At 37.7% G+C, this 19,987-nt stretch overlaps 1 protein-coding gene across 4 annotated transcripts in view; it reads left to right on the forward strand.

Moving 5' to 3' along the window:
• The window catches only part of INPP4B (inositol polyphosphate-4-phosphatase type II B), a 328,856-nt gene that overhangs the window by 236,759 nt on the left and 72,110 nt on the right, over window positions 1-19,987 (forward strand). For all 4 annotated transcript variants that reach the window (XM_076337143.1, XM_076337145.1, XM_076337141.1 and 1 more), the window contains exons 15-17: window positions 389-493; window positions 6,726-6,834; window positions 15,809-15,986. In XM_076337143.1, the coding sequence (XP_076193258.1) occupies window positions 389-493; window positions 6,726-6,834; window positions 15,809-15,986 (392 nt within the window). The remainder of the gene's footprint in view (window positions 1-388; window positions 494-6,725; window positions 6,835-15,808; window positions 15,987-19,987) is intronic.

The raw sequence follows: 19,987 nt of genomic DNA on the forward strand, positions 1-19,987 counted from the left end.
TGTTTTAAGAAAAAAATGATACTTGGTAACATGTAGTACCATCATAGCTCTGCACCCCTGTGTTTTTAGCACAGAATAAACATAATGCACATTAACTGTGACATTGTTTCCAGCAGACTGCAGACCGATTTCAGACAGCAGGAAAAAATGTCTATCACCTAGAATAAAAAATTAGATTGCTCTGTGAATTAAAAGCTGTTTTGTTGCTTCCAATATGGATACATGCTGAGACATGGTTAGTGAACCATTCTTCTCCTAATATACCATTACACATTAAAAGTAAATTAAAGAAGTCTCCTAACATACAAGTATTGTCCTCGCATTAAAAAGAAGACAAAACATCTGCTGGGTGCTTAAGATAATGATTCTTTAAATTTTTGTTTTTCAGGTTCTTCCTTCAAATCAAGCTGTAGCAAAGGAGAAAAAACATTAGAATTCATCCCAATAAATCTTCATCTGCAAAGAATGCACGTGCATAGTCCTCGATTGAAAGGTAAAGTATATTCTGCGGAGAAATTTCCTAAATATGACAAAGTATGCTTTGAAATACAATTAAACTTGCAACTGAGAGGTATGGTTTCCATTTTAGCCCTTTTTAAGATGTCAATATCTTAATTTATATATCCAGTTTCAAGGATGAACATTAGGTGGGCATGCTTTCAGATGAAACCTTAAAACCACAATAGAACTGAAAGGTATGCTGTTTAGAGAGTTGAATCTTGGTCATTTTGAATTTTGCACTTAATGGTAGGATACTGGCAACAGTCTTGTTAAACTTTGTAGGTGGAACATAAAGATGCTACATATAAAAACCATGGAAAGTAATAGTATTAATTGATTATTTTTTTTTAGTGAACTTATTGCTATTTCAGCTTGCATGAATTTGGAAGAATGCTGAGGAGAAAAGAATATCATAAGAAATACAGTGACTTTTAAAGAAAATTCTGAGATTCATTTCACGTTCCCTGTGTTTTGCCAATCAATGACGTTTGTACAGTATTACCTTGTTTGTAAGATTCATGCAGTATGGCCTGATACAGAAGGTTTCTTGTATGACTAGGTTGTTGCCTGTTTTTTTGGTTTGTTTGATGGTTGTTTAGGGTTTTTTGTTTGTTTTTTTTTTTAATAAAATCAAAATCAAGCTTCCAAATTCATTATTTAAAAATCTGTACTGCTGTACAGGTTTAAAGTGTTTAATTTTTCACTTTGTTTAATGGGCTCTAGAAACTTGCTGTGTGGTTATTTCCTGCCTTTGTTTTGTGTACCTATCTGGAACCTGCCTGTCTGCCTGAAAGGTTTGATTTCATTCTCTCAGGCCTGTGCATCTGCTTCTAAACCCCAAGCTTTCAGTTTTGGATGTTGTTTAGTATGTTTCTAGAGCAACTGAGTATGTACTGTCCGTAGAGAACCACACTTAAGTAAATCATGAGATCAAAGAAGTGACCAGCTTGCCCCTCCTCCACATTTCTCTACAAATTCTGAAACCTGCACCCAGACATACTGCCGCTGAGACGGATCAAGAAGTCCCAAGTCTGTGCTGAAACTTAGGAATCAGGTCCAAAGTTAAAGCTATGCAAGGGATTTCTCTGCCTCATCTTCTGAAGCCACAAGTTTTGGATACTGACTGCAGATCTTGGAAAACTAAGGAGTGGTTAACTAAATTTCTTTTAAGGTTTTTTTTTTTTTAAATAAATTCCAGGGGTGTCGTGCTCATTTTGTTTCTGTGACACTTCAAACAAATAAGTAAATGCAGAATACATGTTCACTGAAATGTATTGGTAACCTATGCGTGGTTAAAAATACTCTGTTGTAGCAGTGCAGAACTAATACTGTCATGATTCATACTGACACACTGCACAATGTTCAGTAAGATTCACGTCCTTCTAGGGCATTGGCTTAATTTTCATTGTGATCCATAATGTCAGTGTAGTGTAAAAGCCAGTCTCGCCTGTCTTGTTTCTAAGGTGGTTGGTTTTTTTCCCCACTGTGTCACCAGAGATAGTGATAGAGCACAATACGTGTCCTCCCAGAGACTGCCGCGATGAACTCACCAGTCTAGGTGATGCGAGTTGCAGGGTTCCATGAAGGACAGCGTTACTTCTAAACTTACTATATCCTATTTCTTAGGAAGCCTTAATGAGCCTGGTGCTGCTTGTGCCTAAATCAGCTTATTCAGTGCTACCCTGTGCCACGTAATCATTTGCTTAGTGTTAAGTGCAAATATCTCGCTGATTATGCTGAAAATACTGCGAACTTCTAATACCTTCTGGAAAGGGAGATAATTTTCCATAATGTCGTCTGTGATTCTGCTTAATACAGAATTCTGTTGCTGCTGCTTGCATATAGTTTTAGGAGCTTCCTTTACAGATAGAAGATTATATTGATACATACATATGAGCAAATCATAGTGCAGTGAATAATTTCTTGATAAATTGAGATCTATTAAATTTGCAGTCACTGTAGAAACACAGAAATTACACTCGGTAAGGTTTTTGCCGTATAAATACACTCTGCATCTAAGCACATTGTAAAACAGTAAGTACAAACAATAATTATAGGAGTATTATTCTGTGTACTGCTGATACTCATCCACTTCCGAGTTGGAACATGGAGACTACTGATTGTCTGTTAGGTACTGCATTGGTTCAATATTTTCTTATTTCTTTTACTAGACAATGGTGCCTTCAAACATTTTAACAAGATGGGGATTTATAGTGACAGAATATGACAGCACAAATTTTAATTTAGCTGATGTTTTGAATTTAATTAATTAACTCAAAAGCATTTTTAGATTTGTAATGACTACGGGTGGCCAGAACCTTGATTTTATGTCTTTTCAAGAAAACTTCTCTGGGAACAGGGCGTTGTATGTTTATTTGCTAAATAAAAAAGTGGAATGAAATATGCCACTTAATCGCCCACAACTTTTACATGACTTGAGTTTTGTTTTGTTTTTAATGAATTTTCTCCTTTCTCCTCCAAAACCACTTTGCTTGTGGCATATGGTTAATCCATAATTGAAAAGGGGACAGAAAGAGATAAATGTTAGAATCATCTTCTAAATTTAGAACTTTGTTTAAATTATAAAACTCTTCCTTTTTTCTTTAGCTAATGTTTACTCCACTGACGTGAGAATTAGATAACACTGTTCTTGTTACACTCAAGTTCAGAAATTGCGAAACATTAATAAAGAAGAGAACTTGTGTTAAAATCAGGGAATTTCTGCCTGCACATATTTTCAGAAGACTGACACCTTAGTTATGGGGAGCTCTTTTTATTTCTCTCTATATAAAATGGGTTCCTCGGTATGTTCAGGATATTCTGGTAGCACTATAGTATAAATATAACAAAAAGTAATTGAAGATTGTAATTATATTCGCCTTTGGTTGGAGAAATGATTTCTGTATCTTTTCCATAGCCCCTGTCCCATCTGTTTAGTTTACTGAAATAAGTTTCATTTTATGAGCACTAAAGAGCTGTGTCTTGTGTTAGATATATACGCTTCGAACAGTTCATAGCAATTGCTAATCATTCTGGAGTAAGCAGCACTTTGACATCAAGTTGGTCTTTCTCATCTCATGCTTTGCTTGGCATATATCAAAGGGCACCTGGAATATAACCAGGAGACTGACAGGAAAAGAAAAAAGAAAAAAAGAAAGCATGTAAACATTCCCAGAGGCGGTGACTGAACAAGCTGATGAGCCATAGCACTGTCATTAACACGTCAGGTATCTTAATTTTGGGAATGCAAGACAGGTGTTAATCCCATCTGTCATGTGTATGCATATGGATATGTGGTTTTTTGTTCAACATGTTCAATAACAGGTTTACTTTTACTGAACTTTGATTCGGGTTGTTACTGGGTATTGACATGGAATAGAGAATACCTGTGTGCTTAAACTTCCAGTAGGAACAGCTTTGAGAAAAATACAATTTCATTATGGGGTAACTGTATCCCTATCCATTTGATAAACACCACGTTTTGCTCTGTTCATCATACTACAGACGTTAAATTTATATATCGCCATAGCTTTGCTTTTGTCCCTCTGTTTGTACGTTAGGTGTCCTTGTTTTAAATTTGGTGGACTGGAGAAATTTTTATTTTGCTTCTGCCCGCTGTGAGACACTGACTGCCTCCTGTGAAGGCAAGCAGGTTGCTTCAAATTCGAGATTGAGCTGTGCTTGACATAAAAATCCGTCAGCTCTTTAAATTGGTCTGATAAAGCTTAGGTTTATGGAACTTCTACTGTGTCGCTGTGGTTGTCACCATGTTGCAAAAGCTCTGTGTTTTATTCGGGAAGGAGTGGTGAGCAGGTAGTTTATATTTATGCACAGTGAAGGAATTGGTTTTTGGCAAGTGTGTAACTGGTGTTAGTGTTTCCCTTGTGTAAGTAGGAGGTGAGTGTGTCTTTGAGTCAGAATAATTAGTACGAAACGATGATTGATATAAAGCTCAATTTCCTTGCACTCTAATCTTTTGCATTTTCTTCCTTCAAATTCTGACATAATTATTTGAGGAAGGGTTGAGGGTTTTTTTAACATGTATGAATTAATAATTTGGGGGGAGCACGCTGACAATACGATACAGCTCCTGCAACTCTCTGTTGCATTTTAAGCTTTGTCTCCACTGTAGAGTTGTCAGCAGTAGTCTGTTCTTGAAGTGGATGATGGTTCTGAGTTACCGGAGCATTCCTGTACCAGTGCACTCATGCTGACACTGCACGTCCTTCACAAGGAGCTGCATTGACATGTAAATGGAGCACATCATAAGGCATTCCTCGCAGCACTTTCCAGTGTACTGTGCTCCGGAAAGTGGGAGTGAGACTGTCCTGTGCCCATCACGAGGGTTGTAGACACTTTCATCTCTTTGCCATCCTCACTCTCCCATGTTCGCTTGCATGGGGTAGGTGCTCAGTTGTTCTCGGTGTGTTTGTGTCTCAAACAGCTGCTCCTTGATCACGCTAAGAGGAGGCCACAGGCTGAATGAAAGCTTCCTTCTGGGTAAATCCCCCCCAAAGTAGCTATAAGCAGGGTCACTATTTATTTTTAAAACAGAGTCAGAAAAAGCACCAGGCTTTAGTTTTTTAAATGGAGTTTCATGAGTTATCTGTAAACATATTCAGAAGCCATTTTCTAGTTAACCTGATGGGTTCATCTCTTATTTTGGTTTCAAGCCACCATTGTTTTAAGCAGTAGAACTACTTACTGTCAAGTACTGATGGAGCTCTAATAGCCCAAGATTATGTATCATGGATAAATCTCTATGAAGACCTGAAAGAATGGGCTATTTAAGAATCTTGAAGCTCACCTGAGACTAATGAAATTAGGTCGCTTCTCCTTTTAAGTGGAAATTGAAGAGTCACCAATTTGATAGAGTTCAAATCAATTTGAGTGAATAGGCTTTGAGATTCAGCTCTGGAAGTAAAACATAGTTCATTAACTGTGAATCATTTGTACAGTGTTCTTGCTTTTAGGGATATTTATCATCAGAATGCAAGAAAAATTCTCTTCTAGGAGAGGATTAGATTTTAATTTACATGGAAAGCTTCCTTGATGAATAAAATAGTTCACCAAAAAAAAATCCTCTAATGTTTCCTTTAGAAATACATTTTAAGAATGAGGTATTCTGACCTGTATTTTTATATCTCCAGTGAGCTTGGGCACAAAGGAGGTACTGCTTAGTGCAAATGTAAATTCTGCAAATGTAAATTTAAACTTTGAAGGAATAATTATTGTGGTTTGGGATGCAATTAAATCTTCATCTCTGCACTGACAATCAATCACAAGCACAAAATGAGAGGCTGTTTTTAAAAAGGTGTTTCATCTCCAGTTCTGTAAGCATACATCCATAGAAAGAGTTCATCACATATGTCACAAGACATCAGGTACATGCAGAGAGTAACAACAGTTTGTTGTCTCAGCAAAAATTTCAATAGTAGAGTTTATTTCCCATTCTGGTAGCTTTTCAGGTGAAAACAACTGACTTGCTCTGTGTTTATAAGCATATGTAAAAAGTAAGTATATGTCATAGAACAGAGCTCTTCAATTTAGCATTAAACAGGTAATTATATCTGAAAGTGGAAGCTAAACAAATTCAAACTAGAAAAGAAGTGGAGGATTTTACTACTCAGATTGATTAATCATTGGAGCAACTTCTCCAGGAATGCAGTGAATTTATTGTCACTTGAAGTCTTTAAATCAAGATCAGATGTCTTTTTTTTTTTTTAAAGAAAAAAAAAAAAGAGATGCCTTCACTCAAGCAGAAGACATAAGCTTGATGCAGGAATCATTAGCTGTAATTCTGTAGCCTGTATTATTCAGGCAGTCAGACTATTCCATCATAATGGTCTCTTTTGACTCTAAAACGCATGAATCTGTGCATCTCAACATGACTAGAAGTTAAATAATGGAAGGGGTAATGAAGTGAAATACACAAAGGGCCAATTTACTTGGCAGCTTTGTAAACTGCAGAGCTAGAATATTGTTCTACACTGTGGCATATAATTTAGATGTAGCGATAAATCAGGTAAACTTTCTAAGGTGTGCAGGTGGCTGTATGGAAAGATTGATTAGCTCCTGGACCTCCTTGAGACACAGATTCTCAATTATTCCTTGGAAATAACACAGACTTATTGTCCTCATGTCTTGTAGAGTAGATATCATAGCGTTGCCATACGTTGGGCATAGGCACATGCAAATCTCTGCACTTGTCTGTTCCCCTCCAGATGCTCTGTATGATGTCATCACCGTGGGAGCCCCGGCAGCCCATTTCCAAGGATTTAAGAATGGTGGTCTCCGAAAACTGCTGAGTAAATTTGAGGCAGAAAGACGAAAGTAAGTATTTTTGTAAGTAGCTAGGAAAATATCATTAAAGTTGCATTAAAATGTTATGAGCTTACTGAGTAACAAAACAGTTTACCCTACTGAATGCATGGAAGATTAAAATCTAGTAGGACTGGACAAGGATGCATTCATAAAATATTTCCTTTATCTTCCCTGCTTTGCTGGACTGCAAAATTGAAGCACAGTTTACTTTTAGTGTCAAGACTTATTTTGAACACAAACTCAAAATTATGAAATTTTCTTCCCATATTTCAGGAAGCTTGTAGAATATCAGTGCTTGAAAACATGCTGTTCAGAATGAGATATCTCTTCGGTAATTCTTGTGCTAAGTGGAAAGTAGCTATAGACAATTTTTCAATAAAGAAACAGTAGCTTAAGGTAGCATCTTCATTTCTGACAGCCCTGGGCGTATGTGAACAAAAAAATATTTTTAGCACGCCTGAGAAGTAAGAAAGAAACTACTCTTTTTCTTATTCTTCAGAAAGCCAAAATGAGACTAAGCAAAGATAAAGGCCTTAACTAGGGTTTCAGTTTATTGCTGTACTCAAATGCTTTCTTAACCACTGAATATGTACAGAAGTGTTAGTTGCATATTTTGCTAACTCAGAATTGGACGTATTTGTGTTTGTTGCTATGGCTGTTAAGTTTCAAGCAGCCACAGCTGTCACTGGCAGCACTCATAGCTGTGACTGCTCAACACTTGGACTAACTCTGCCAGCCCCATGCAATCAGTGGCACAAGCATTTGAAAGGGAATGCAGGAAGTACTATATGTATGCTAATCTAAGGCATCACGACGCTCCACAAAAAATGAATTCCATTATGTTCAATGCTCAAAAAAGTTTCATAGGTACAGTATCATAAAGAATAAAAGGAGAAATTGTAAAAATCTACTGTTGACTTCTAGGTTGACTAGAAGTTGGCATCAACGCTAAAACCAAACAAAAACCTGCTTTGAAAACTGTATTATTATTTTTTCTGTTTGCACTGCATGACATAAAAATCCTATTAAATCTTCTAAAATCTTTCATTTCCCTGGCCACCTCTGGTGACAAAACTTGCCAATGAAACACGAGTATCATTGATCACGAGACCCATGAATGGACTTTGCGTTAACAGTAGGTACCTATTCTGCTGCCAGCAGACTGGTATAGGCAGCCTTATCCCCATGATATGGAGGCCTATGAAGTACGTGCTTCCTGATGAAGAAAATATCTAAAGACATTTCTTAAATTATCTGCTACTTAACTATCCGATTAATATAGTTGCAGTAGTATTTAGTGGGGTTTTATTACATTTCATAAGAAGAAATTTAAGTCATAAGTGATAGAAAGAACTTTGCAGTTCCAGTCCTCACAGTGTTCAGCTTTCAGAAAATGAACTGTTTCTCACTTGCGCGGTCCTGCAGCATATCCACGTTGGCAGAATGTGATTTCCTAAAACGGAGGATAGCTGTGAGGCAAACTTGAAATTATTATCTGTGATTTCTGTTCATTGGAGAAAAAGGGGGAAATGCTTTATAGGGAAGAGACCTAGTCTTTCTTGAGTTCTTCCTGGGAGAACACATACTGCAGTATCTCATAGGAATGGATAGACAATGCCCTTGTTTCTTAGTTACCCATAACAAGGGGAGAGGAGAAGATGATGGGCTAGACTCCTTTCTTTGGGTCCTGTGCAATGTTACGTGTCAAAAGGCTAGGATGGCAAAGGATACTCAGTGCAGCACAGCCTCTTCTCATTTTCATTCACCCTTCTTTCACTGACTCAGACCATGTAGACCTCTAAGTTGGTAGAGGATTGTGTTCAGGAGCACTGGGTAAAGCTTTGTACAGGTTTTATCAACGTATTTCAAAGTGCCTACACATCACCTTATATTTGCCCTGCTTATTAGACTTTTCTGCATCCTTCAGAAGCACCTGTATTTTGGTGACTTTCAAGGACAGGATACTGGACCTTTACTCTGACAGCGCAGTTTTATTTGTGGTTCTTTGTTCCCCTGGAAGAGCAAAAGTCTGTCTTTAGGATGCTATAACTAGAGTAACTATATTACTATCCTGTCAGACTCGTCCTAAAAGAAGAGCCTGAGTCAGGCTAACAAACTTAGATTTGAGCACTGAAAACGGGGGACTGCAATTTTTAGCGAATTGCTTACCAGACCTGAAGAAACGGTCGCTTAGCGTGTGAATTCCCACAAAGTAGAGAGGAGGAAACCTCCAAAATTCATCTTCCCTTCTGTCTTTGAGGGCAGCTCAGAGAAAACTCCACGGTTGTTTTTTTTTTTCTTCAACTAGAAGAACTTGTATGGGTCGAAAGACAGGAGAAGGCAAGCTCTGAATATGATCTCACTTACTTGAATATTCAAGAGTGGGTCTGCTTTAGATAGATACATGAAAGGACCATTCTCATTCTTACCACAGAGAAATTTCTTTCACTGTGGCAGTGACAACTTTTTTTGTATGCACCTGTTTGTTTAACTGCATGGGGATGTTTTGAGGACACGTAGCATTTCCAGGGGCAGCTTTTACAATTTAAATTTTCTGTTTTACAATGGGAGCAGCTTTTCTGAAGATTTGGTTGAAGGAATAAGTGACACCTTGAGATACCAGTCAGAATATAAAATGAACAGGAAAAAAATGCAGATTTAGCAGCCGTTTCCTCTAGGCTAAGTGAGCTGAAGACCTAGAGGAAGATGTGGGAAGAGATTATTTCTCAAGCCAATCCCGGTAGCTTTCAAGACATTGTTAGTGCATGTGACAGAATGCCTTGCGTGCCTTTGACCTTCAGGCTGATTATTAGAACAGTTTATTGAAATATTCAGCAGTATCAGCATATCACAAAATATTCCTTGCTCAAACCTATACTTGAGGAATTAACAGACAGGAGGAACTGTTAACTGGTAGCAAGGTTATATGCCACTTAGCAAGAGCGTAACTGCATTTGCAACTGATAAACCAAAACAAGAGTGAAACATATGTTTCATGAAAGTTTATCAAACAGAAGAATGTGGAAAATGTGTATCTGAAGATAGGTCTGGCATATTTTATATTACTTAAAATGTACATTTTTGTGCAGACAAAAAGGGGAAGGTATTGTGTAAAAATATAAAAAATGCAGTATTTTTGCAATTCTTCTCTTATTTGTTACCACCAAGAAAGTCATATTAAAAGAAGAAAAAAAAAAAGGTAAATTTCTAAAAATATTATCTCAAATAAGAGGGAGAGAAGTTTTTCTTTCAGGTGAAAAACAAGACTTAGTGGCATGTGATCTGAAGCCAGGTCCATTGCTTTATAACCCATTCACAATCTGTACTGTTCTTTATCTGCAACAAAGAGACGGATAAAAGGCTTTACCACTACAAACGTCAGGCACGTCTATAAGGCATGACTCTAGTATGTCTGTCCCTTTAGTAGCTAGTAACGAACTTCACAAGACCAGTAAGAGCAATGGATGCTTTTTTTTAATCTTGTTTAGGTATGATGGCATTTAAATTCAAATAACTGAAGTGTGATGATTAAGGTATGCTAAATCATTGCAGAATGTTAATTATCTGTGTATGACATACATTTATTTTAGAATTTTTTTCATGATGCTGTATTGGTTTGTTCTTTTTATTTTTTTCCTTCCTTATTTCTAGCTAAAAGAGAAAGTCAGTCAGTTCAGATTCAGTCTTCTGTTGGCCTGCTAGTATAGATTGCTTCTCCTTCCCGCAAATGGAAGGGCTTGTCTTCTCATCAGTCTAGATGGCACAGCAAATTATTATTTTTAGAGCTCAGCTGTGCAGGAACATTTAAGGCAGACATTCTGTAAGTTATGCCCTTATAATGCCTCACTGCTTGAAATGTTCATAAACCACTTTCAAGGCACACCAAGGACTTTTTTTCTTATCTAAAATCCAATTTGATGATCTGTGCTTTAGCCAAAACACATAGACTTATGAGTACGAGATTTTTAATGCCCCAGTACTAACCATCAAGAATAACAGGTGTCCCACAAGCTGCATTGGATGCTGTGATTCGCTATGGTTTTGTACCCCATTTCTAGCACGTTCTTTAGAAATGATCCTGCTTTAAATTAGCACAAGCTTAAAGCTGGAATAGTACTGAAAGGGATTTTCTGTTGGTTTTTTTTTTTTTAAAGCAGCCATAATTTAATTTGGGTTTGAACTGTCTAAAAGGACCCTTTTTTCTTTGATGAGGCCTAGATTTTTCATCAAGGTGTGAGGTGCGCTCCTTCACTACCGTACTCGTTACCAGAGATTTTATTAACGCTGAGATCTTCAGGGTTCCTATTACCTGAGTTTCATAACCTTCAACCCATTTCCATTCTCTGAGGAACCTGAAATGGTACTGTTTCACAGAAAATCCCAGAGATGTTGAAATAATAATGATTTGCATTTGATCTAATTGTAACCTTTATTCTCAAAGGGAAACCACAGCCTGTCATGCATAGCACTTTTCACAGAGATGTTATTCTTTACTCTCTTTCCCCTTTTTTGCATGTGTGTGTGTATCTATGTGTGTGTGCCAGAGAGATTAGACTTCATGGAGATGAACATTTTTTCACTGACCATAAAATCAATGTATTAAGGTTGTTGGAAGTTTTGCTGAGAAACTGCCAAAGTTTGTGCTATTCATTGAGATATAAAAATGTCATCACAGTATTTTCCAGCCGCTAGGTGCTCTGGACAGAATTGCCTGAAGCATTTCCGTAAGCAGGCATAAAAGAAAGGGGACTGGGGCTGGAAAAAGAAGGGAAGAAGGAGTTGGGGGAGCTTTGCATGCAAAGGTTAGAAAAGACCATATGTTTTGGAGAGCAGGAAATTGTTCCATATACATGGACTCTAGGAGTGACAGGAGGAGAGTGGATCCATGACTTTGCCATCCTTTCTTGTAACACGTACTTCAGCAGGCTGCCAGGAAAAGGCTTCACTGAAAGGCACCATTTAGTCTCAGGCTTGTATTGAGGCACAATACCTTTTTTCTTCTGGTAAGAACCATGCTTGGTTACCCAGCATGAGATTCTCCCCTATGTTAAAGGCTACTTGCATCTTTCTACCAATGTAAAGATACTCTGAAATTAATTTGAGGAACTGTGGAAAGCTTTCCCTAGGCATTCACCCTTCCTGGAGTGAGCCTTCCTAGGAAGAGTCACTGAGATTCACCCATGCCACTCTAGCATCTGTCCTACTTAAGTCTCTAGAGGGCTGATGAAGGGCATCTTGACCTTTCTTTTCACTGAAACTCATGTCCTATTACTAGTTGAAGGCATTGATGTAGAATTATTCCAAGGGTCAGTTAGGAATGAAGAGGAAACAGAAGAGCAGCAAGAGAAGCTCTCTGCATACAGCCTTAGCCATTGCTTCAAGATAAGGATTTGTGGAGATTTGGACTTCATAAGTAAAGATAGATTAGGCAGAACTAATAACGTAATTTCATTTTCTTCAGTATTCAAAGTTAGAATTTCCAAGTTTGCAAGGGAATCTTGAGGAAATAAAAAATTAATTCAAACTTCTGAACTCTCTCAGGCCTGTTTTCAAAACCTCGGCACTGATCATATGGTTTAGTTTTATTTCCTGAGGCAGTAAATTGTCCTGGGTTTTTTTTATGTAATCAATTTATTTTTGATCATAACTTCCCACTTCAGACAGAATACATGTGATGCATAAATAAGCCACTGAGTTGACATCTTCAGTAATGTACAGAAGCTTGAGGTTATCTGGGGGTAGATGTTCTTGCTGTGTATGCTTTAACTGTATTCTTGATGTTAAAGTAGCGGTTTTGACCGTGAAAAATGCGAGGTCAAACGTTCATTGTTGAAAGAATTTAACCCAGTCCCAGATGGTGACAATTTAACTCAGTCACACAAATTACTCAGTTAACAGCAGGAGTGGAGTTAATCGGAGTGTCATTAAAAATTAGACGTTTAGCATATTGCAGTATTTATTCTCAGGCAAAAACTTGGTTAATTTAGAGTTAAAATTGCAGATGTAGTCAATGTAATCTTTATTCAAATTACATGACAATGTCATTAAAGCAATTTTAAAACTGAAATAACCACTGATAGTCATGTGTGCATAGTTAACAACGGTGCCAATATATGGAAGTGATTAAGTGTGATTTTATATGCTTAGTGAAAGCTTTGAAACTTAACCCAGAAGACATTATTACAGACTTTTTCAAAAGGTACATGACTAATAATATATTTTACATATCAAAGGTAGATTTTCATAGTGCTGCTTATTTCCCACACCGGACCTACCTATGTGGCCTTTGCCCTAATACAAAAGTTTCTGCATCCTTGTAATTCCCTTCATCTAGTTTCTGCATTAGGACACCTGTAAAACGTTTCTTTCTATGTTCTATTGGTATAGGTATAGGTATACTACCTATATACGATAGCTATATGTAGCAGCAAGCTCTAAAAATAGTTATTTATAAGGAAACTAATTTCAGATAATTGGAAGTAGTAATGTCTTTTCATGAACGGTAAGGCCACAGAAAATCTCAGGCTAATCTTAGATGCAACAGTGTCGAGACACAACAAGTAGAAACTTCAGATACTCCCAAACATGTTTCTGAAAAATAGTTACTCACTTTCCTGAGGGGAGAGGGGAAGGTGCCCTCAAATTCTGAAAGAAACTGAATATTTGGAGTCATCTCATGCTTTCTGGCATTCAGGAAATGTTAAAATTAACCAAATAATGAGGCCTGATAGAACACTTCATTCTGAAGAAAGAGTCATTCTCTCTTCACTGTTTCCTTTATTTAAAAGCTATCATTGACTTTATTAGCATGAGAACTACCCACAGGTTTAGCATATCTCTTCCCTCTTCCTTTTCTTATACCGTTGTCTGTAGCTTTTCTGCTGCAATATTCACTGAAGCTTAGAGCTGTGGGAGATCAGTGAAAATGATCTGGGAATTAAAGGCTGAGGGGAATGCCAGAAAGGAGTATGTGCATGGTGAGGTTGATAACAGTGTTAGCCAGATTCAGCCTGCAAAAAAGCTGTTTGATAAAGGGAGGGAGAAGCCTGAAGGGGAATTAGAGAAGATTATTCAGCGCTGTGAGGTATCAAGACTTTTAAGACTATGCCTTCACTACAATTGGCATAGACTATTACTCTTTGTCCCTGCCCTGCCCACGGAGTCTGACAGCTTGAGAGTTGCAGGGAATGGTAGACATAGATCTAACTTTGGAAGTTCATTTCACTAACAGTGTTGCCGCCTTGAAGGTAACAGCTGTGGCCGTTTCCTCATTTCTCAGAGGGGCAGGGTTTTTTTTTTCCCAATTCATTAGGAGAGACAGTTTATACAATTCATTTTGTTGAAATGTTCAGAACTCTGACCTCTGCACTCAGCGTCTGGCAACTCATGTAGTGGACTGCGAGTTGGAGACGCGTAGCGATTTTGGTGTGGCTGGTAGCATGACTGATCATGGCAAAGCTTTGCTGGCTCAGATGCCATTCATCCTGACTGGCTCTACAAAGAATTGTATCTAAAAATGGAGACATTGGTGAAAGACAGAAAAATAGGATAGGGGATTATGGAATTTGGTATTGTGGAGTTTGGGACTGTAACTCAGCAAAGTATCTAAGCAAGAGGCTTAATTTTAAGACTGCTTGAATCTATCCTTATTTGCCAAAAGACTTAAGCCTTTTGAGTTTTATGGAAGTGACTTCATTTGGACTTCTGAATGTGCGTTGCGTATGTCCTTTCTTGAATTAAATTTAATTTCTAATTTGTAGAAAACTAATGAGAAACTGTAAGGGACACTAAAAGACACAAAGGGGAAAAGGGGGAGTGAAGAGATCTGGAAAAAGACTGAAATGAAAAGCAACGCATGAAGTTCAAAGGATTGCAGGAATGTCAAAATTCAGGTCTTGATATGTGAAATTAAGAAAGAAATTAAATCAGTGGGGAAAGGGTGGAAGAGACTGAAGGAGGTATGATGAAAAGACACAAGAGGAAAGAAGGGAGAGACATACAGAAGCAACTGGGGAGTAGTATGTACATTGCTCTTGGCATTGGTAATGTTCCAGGAGTTGCGTGGTTACGTGTTTTCCTGTGTTAACATTACCGGTTAATCTGAAGCTGCAGAAGATTTTGGTTAGTTTCCCTGAAAGACTGAAGCAGGGCATTATAAAGGGAAGGATTATGTGTAAGAGTTTTAGGTGGGGAGATGTATACTGCAGCGAAGAACCAAGTAGGTGTGTGCATGCTGTCTAAAATGGTATTTTGGAATAATGGTATAAAAGGATATTGCGTAATTAGTAAGTGTTGGGGAAAAAAACAAGGCATAGAAAAAGAAGTCATGCAGAAGAATTGCAGTAGTTTGTGAACAGTTAAAAGGAAAGTAGGAAGTTTGCAGTATACATTTGCGTGTATTTGTGGTAATTAACTCCCACACCCCATTTCTGTCTCTTTTCTTGCAAATTAGACACATGGTTTTTATTGGAAATACCTCTGGTTATCACCACTTCCTAGACATCACTGATGCTAATCAGAACAGTGTGGGCCACTGATCAATTAAACATTAATGACTCATTTTGAAAGACTTAGTAAGGTCGTTAATAATGTGATGGGGAGTTCAGCTGGAAAAATAAGGAGCCTTATGCTCTTTGTGATTGTTACCTGACTTGGTCAAACCTTTCATTTCTCCAGAATTACATTTTTAAAAAATAAATAAATAAACATCTGTTTTTCTTATGTTAAGATCAATCACTCAAGGGGATGGTTAGGTTGAACAGTACTGCTTGGAGCATTTGGTGGTGGGCAGTCCGTTGTCCTCTACTGTTCAAGCAAGGATTTGTTTTTACCCTTAAAGGAAGGAGCATTTCAATGATATCACTGAAGTTCAGGTATCTGTCATTTTTTGCAAAATTAGTGGTAAGATTTTTAACACATTAAGCATTGTTATTAACAGCAGAAATGATTTTGACATTATGTGACTCTCTCTCTGTTATTACAGTACTGGATACCAGTGTATTTACTATTCACCTGAAAACACAGCCAAGGCAAAAGAAGTTCTCAGCAACATCAATCATCTACAACCTCTCATATCAAGCCATGCAGACCTGCTGCTTAATTCTGCAAGCCAGCATTCTCCAGACAGCTTGAAGAATTCTTTAAAGATGCTTTCAGAAAAAGTAAGATTCAAATCTTCATTGCAATGGAAAATGGAATAACCAAGTCTCTAACTGCTGGGTTTTTTTCTGCATAAATTGACTTTCATAGCATCAGGAAATGTTAAATAAGCTCTGCTAAAATAAGCTTCAAAATGTTGCTATCAGAAAAAGAATATTATTTAGCATTTCTGTAGCCTTTCCATGTAGAAAATTAATGAAATCTATAAAGTTTGTCTTTATTTGAAAGTATAATTAATTTAATTTCATGTGTCTTTATTATCCTCTAGTGGCCACATACTGGGGTTTATCAAGAATAAATTATTGTAAATAATTTTGTGGTACGATAAACGGTTATTTTATTTCTCTTTCTGTGATGCTTCAAACTACTGCTTGTGGGAGGTAGTTCAAGCCAGGTTTGTGTGTAAGGTTTAGAATAATAGCATGATCAGAAATGGTGATGCAGTCTGGAAGGAGAAACTAGGAAGTTGGTGCCAGGAGGTCTCAAATTTTAATCCTCTTTCTCCTATTACATTCCTCTGTAGCTGTAGGCTCTTCCTCATCTTAGTTTCTTTAGCTCTAAATTAAGGAAGATAATATTTTCCACCTGTCTCACAGAATGATAGCAGAGATTAGCTGAAGTCTGAAGTACTTTTAAGCGTATGTTATCCTATAAAAATATTAAGCACTATAGCTATGACCACGGGGGTTGAAAAATGCTTCCCATTGCTTCATAGGCCATACCTTCTGTAATGTGACCTCAATATGGCTTAATAACACAATCAATAACCATTTCCATATATCTTCAGCTATTGGGAAGTGGCAACCCCAGTGGTCTGTTGAGCACTATTATCCCAGCAGTACATCGTTCAATGGGAGAGTTTCAAATCCGAATATTAAGCTCAGCCACATACTGTGAAGGCATTGCATTGGAGCCACGGGGGAGATAAGCGTTGCTCTCGGTTACAGATGTGTAAATCCACAGTAACTCGGAGAACATCGGAGTGGCTGTGAATGTCAGGGATATATAGGAAAGTAGAATTCAGCCTGGAAATGAAAGGGAGGAATTTAGGGGGTTTTTTGCGGCAGTTATAGTTTACCTTTCCACGTAGTACTGAAAGAGGCCGTTTTAGCTGCACATAGAAGTGGAGCTGTTCTGTTAGCAGTTCAAAGAAATATGCATGCGCAAGTAAAGCAGATCAACAAAAAAGTGTTTGTTCTGAAGACTCAAGGAATTTGTATGTTAGCTGTAGCCATTTGCCTTGCCCTTCCCACCTTTGCCTGTCTGGGCAGGAGGAGTGGACAATTTCAGAGTGGCTGCAGGCAGCTGTGATACTAACCCACTGTTTGAACCATGGCCTATTGGAGAGACTGCCTACAGAAAGAGGCCAAAAAAGACAATCCGTTCAGTTTGGAAAAGTCACAGATGTTTTAAATTTGTAGCTGGTGATTTAGTTGTATATGTTCATGTGAACTTTTCAGGGCCAGGATTAAATTGCTGGTTAGTGTATGAGCACAGGTTCCCAGAAGTGGAAGCAGGAGTCTCACCCGATGTAGTCCACCTGGCAGCCCATAGTTTCTATCTAGCCTCCATCTTTTTCTTGAAAGAGATTAATCCAGTTGTCTGAACAACTGCTGCATGAATGGTTGAATACCTGCTTCTCTATCTGTTCCCAAATTTACTCTGAGGAGAAGACAATAATGGAGAAAGAGGGTGGGACCATTGCTGAGGAAGCTAGTGTGGAGGGACAGCTGCTTGTGAAGAAGGGAAGAGAGTTGGGGAGGAAAGGAAAGACCAAGGAACAACTTCAGGGAAGGGCAATACTAAGTTTCAAAAACCCAAATTGAGTGAACCCACACGGTGTTGCAATTAGATCCCTCATGGTTAACACAAAGGATCATCTCAATATCCTAAAATGACCTATCTATATAATCTGGTGCAGTATGGGAGAACCAAGACTGACAGTGTGTCCCTGGTTATATTTAAGATAGGTTGGCATGCTCTTCTGGATAGAATTACACGATGCCTACCTGTATTCTTGAGGCATATGACCTGCTTCTGCTCTCCCACTTTTTGTATACTTTTTACATATAAAAAAGAAGTGTTCTCTTACATTTCAACTTGATAGAAATTTAGAAATCAAACAGCTGTTTGAAGAAGTCGTAAAAATGATTTGCCTGGTGATTAAATACCTCGAGTTTCTTAAAAAGCAAATAACTTTTTATTTTAAGATAATGTTAAGCTTCATATATAGAATATTTTTTCTAAAAACATTCGGTAGCAGTGAGTATCTGAGCTATCAGTAATGTGAATTACAGTTAAGTTTTTATGTTAGAAATGGAAGGACTGGCTGCATGCATCGAAAGTGGAAAATTAAATCAAATAATTCCACTGCTGCTTCTTAAATTGAGCTTATTTTCTCATATTAAGCATGGTTTTACTTCTTCGTATATGATTTGCAATTTACTGTAGTGTTTTCCTGAGACTAACCTTTTATCAACACTTTCTGTTAATTGATTAAGGAAGCCTTTAGCTGTCGACAAGTATATCAGCATTTGCAGCTTGCAGAAGGCTTGATAAATTCATTTTCCAGCTATGCCTATCTTTGTTTGCAGAAATATTCTGTAGTCAAGTATCTAAAAGAATTTGCAGAGTTTTCATTTCTTTGTATAGACTTGTTTTGTGATTTCAATACAATTTTATAAAGTGATGTTCTGCAAGTTTAGCTGTACTGAGCTGTAAAAAAATGTAGTTAAAATGTAGATTGTTGTTAAACCAATGGAATCCTTGAATGGAATTTAATTACAGAAGCATTTTAGTCTCTATATGAAAAAATTGAGGTTCGCTTCCATGCCAGTTTGCTTTTTAAAATGAATTTTCCCTATAAAATATTTATATTAAATTAAATTACTTATACTTTTCATATAGTTACCTAATATATATTTCAGTCATAGTGGGCATTCCTTACTTCAGGCTGTCCAATACTCACAATTTTCTGAAATTTAAAGCTTTTTTGAGCCTACCATGCCTGATGCAGAGACCTGAAATGATCTCAGGCAGACTTTGAGGGGGAGGGGAGGTACGAAACCTCAGCAAAACCATGATGTTGTCATTTCTAAGCACAGACAAGTAAAGTAGTTTGGACTCTCTTGATATGGAACTGTAGGACAGTCTTGAAGAGGAGCTCTGCTGTTACCGTGCAAGAAAAGACAACTTCACAAGTCTCACTTTGCCTCTTCTTTATAGAAGATTGGTAGGGTTTAGTAGCGGTATTCCCCAAAGATTATGTATCCTCTGAGCATGCACCATGTGGAGGCTGGAAATGTAGAAAACTGAAATTGTCCTGCCATGAGGCAGTCCTGAAGGGCTACATATAAGAAAACTGTCTCTGTTTAAGCACCCTTTCCCTCAGGCACCAAGCTAGTAAGGAGGAGATAGAATGGGTCTCGTAAAATTGCCAGGGAGATGAATACTGTTGCCAAGCCTCATCACTAAAGAATCCCAAATCAGATCTGAAGAAGTCCTGATGTTGGTTTAAAAAAAAATCACAGCTTAGATATCCCTAAGGTTCTTATCTTTAAGACTTTTGAGTTTTATTTGCAGCAAATTTTCAGCCTTTCTATGTGCAACCATTAAGGATCAAAAATACCTTTTTCCTAAACATAGTGAAAATGGTAAAAAGCAGAAACTTCTCAAGCAGGTGCCTAACCCAGCAGCTGGAGCTTTAGGAAATCCATCCATTATTTAGAGCACTGTGGTCTAAATGTCAGTAAACTTTTGAGGGATCATTAAGGCAGGAAAGCAAGAAGACTAAGTTGAGTAGGGGCATACAAAAGGGGAGCAAGAACTAGCAAAAAGGGATGGGTTAAGAATAGAAGTAAGAAGTGCAGAAACTGGGAGGAAGATTTCCAGGAAGATAGATGCTGACACTTGAAACTTGTTTGGTTAGGGGTTTTTTGCTACTTCTCCTCCAGATTTTGCATAAGCAGCATGGAAGGGCTGAATGAAGCTTGGCTGGGCAACC

This window comes from Aptenodytes patagonicus, chromosome 4 (assembly GCF_965638725.1).
Source record: "Aptenodytes patagonicus chromosome 4, bAptPat1.pri.cur, whole genome shotgun sequence".
NCBI classification, from domain to species: Eukaryota; Metazoa; Chordata; class Aves; order Sphenisciformes; family Spheniscidae; genus Aptenodytes; species Aptenodytes patagonicus.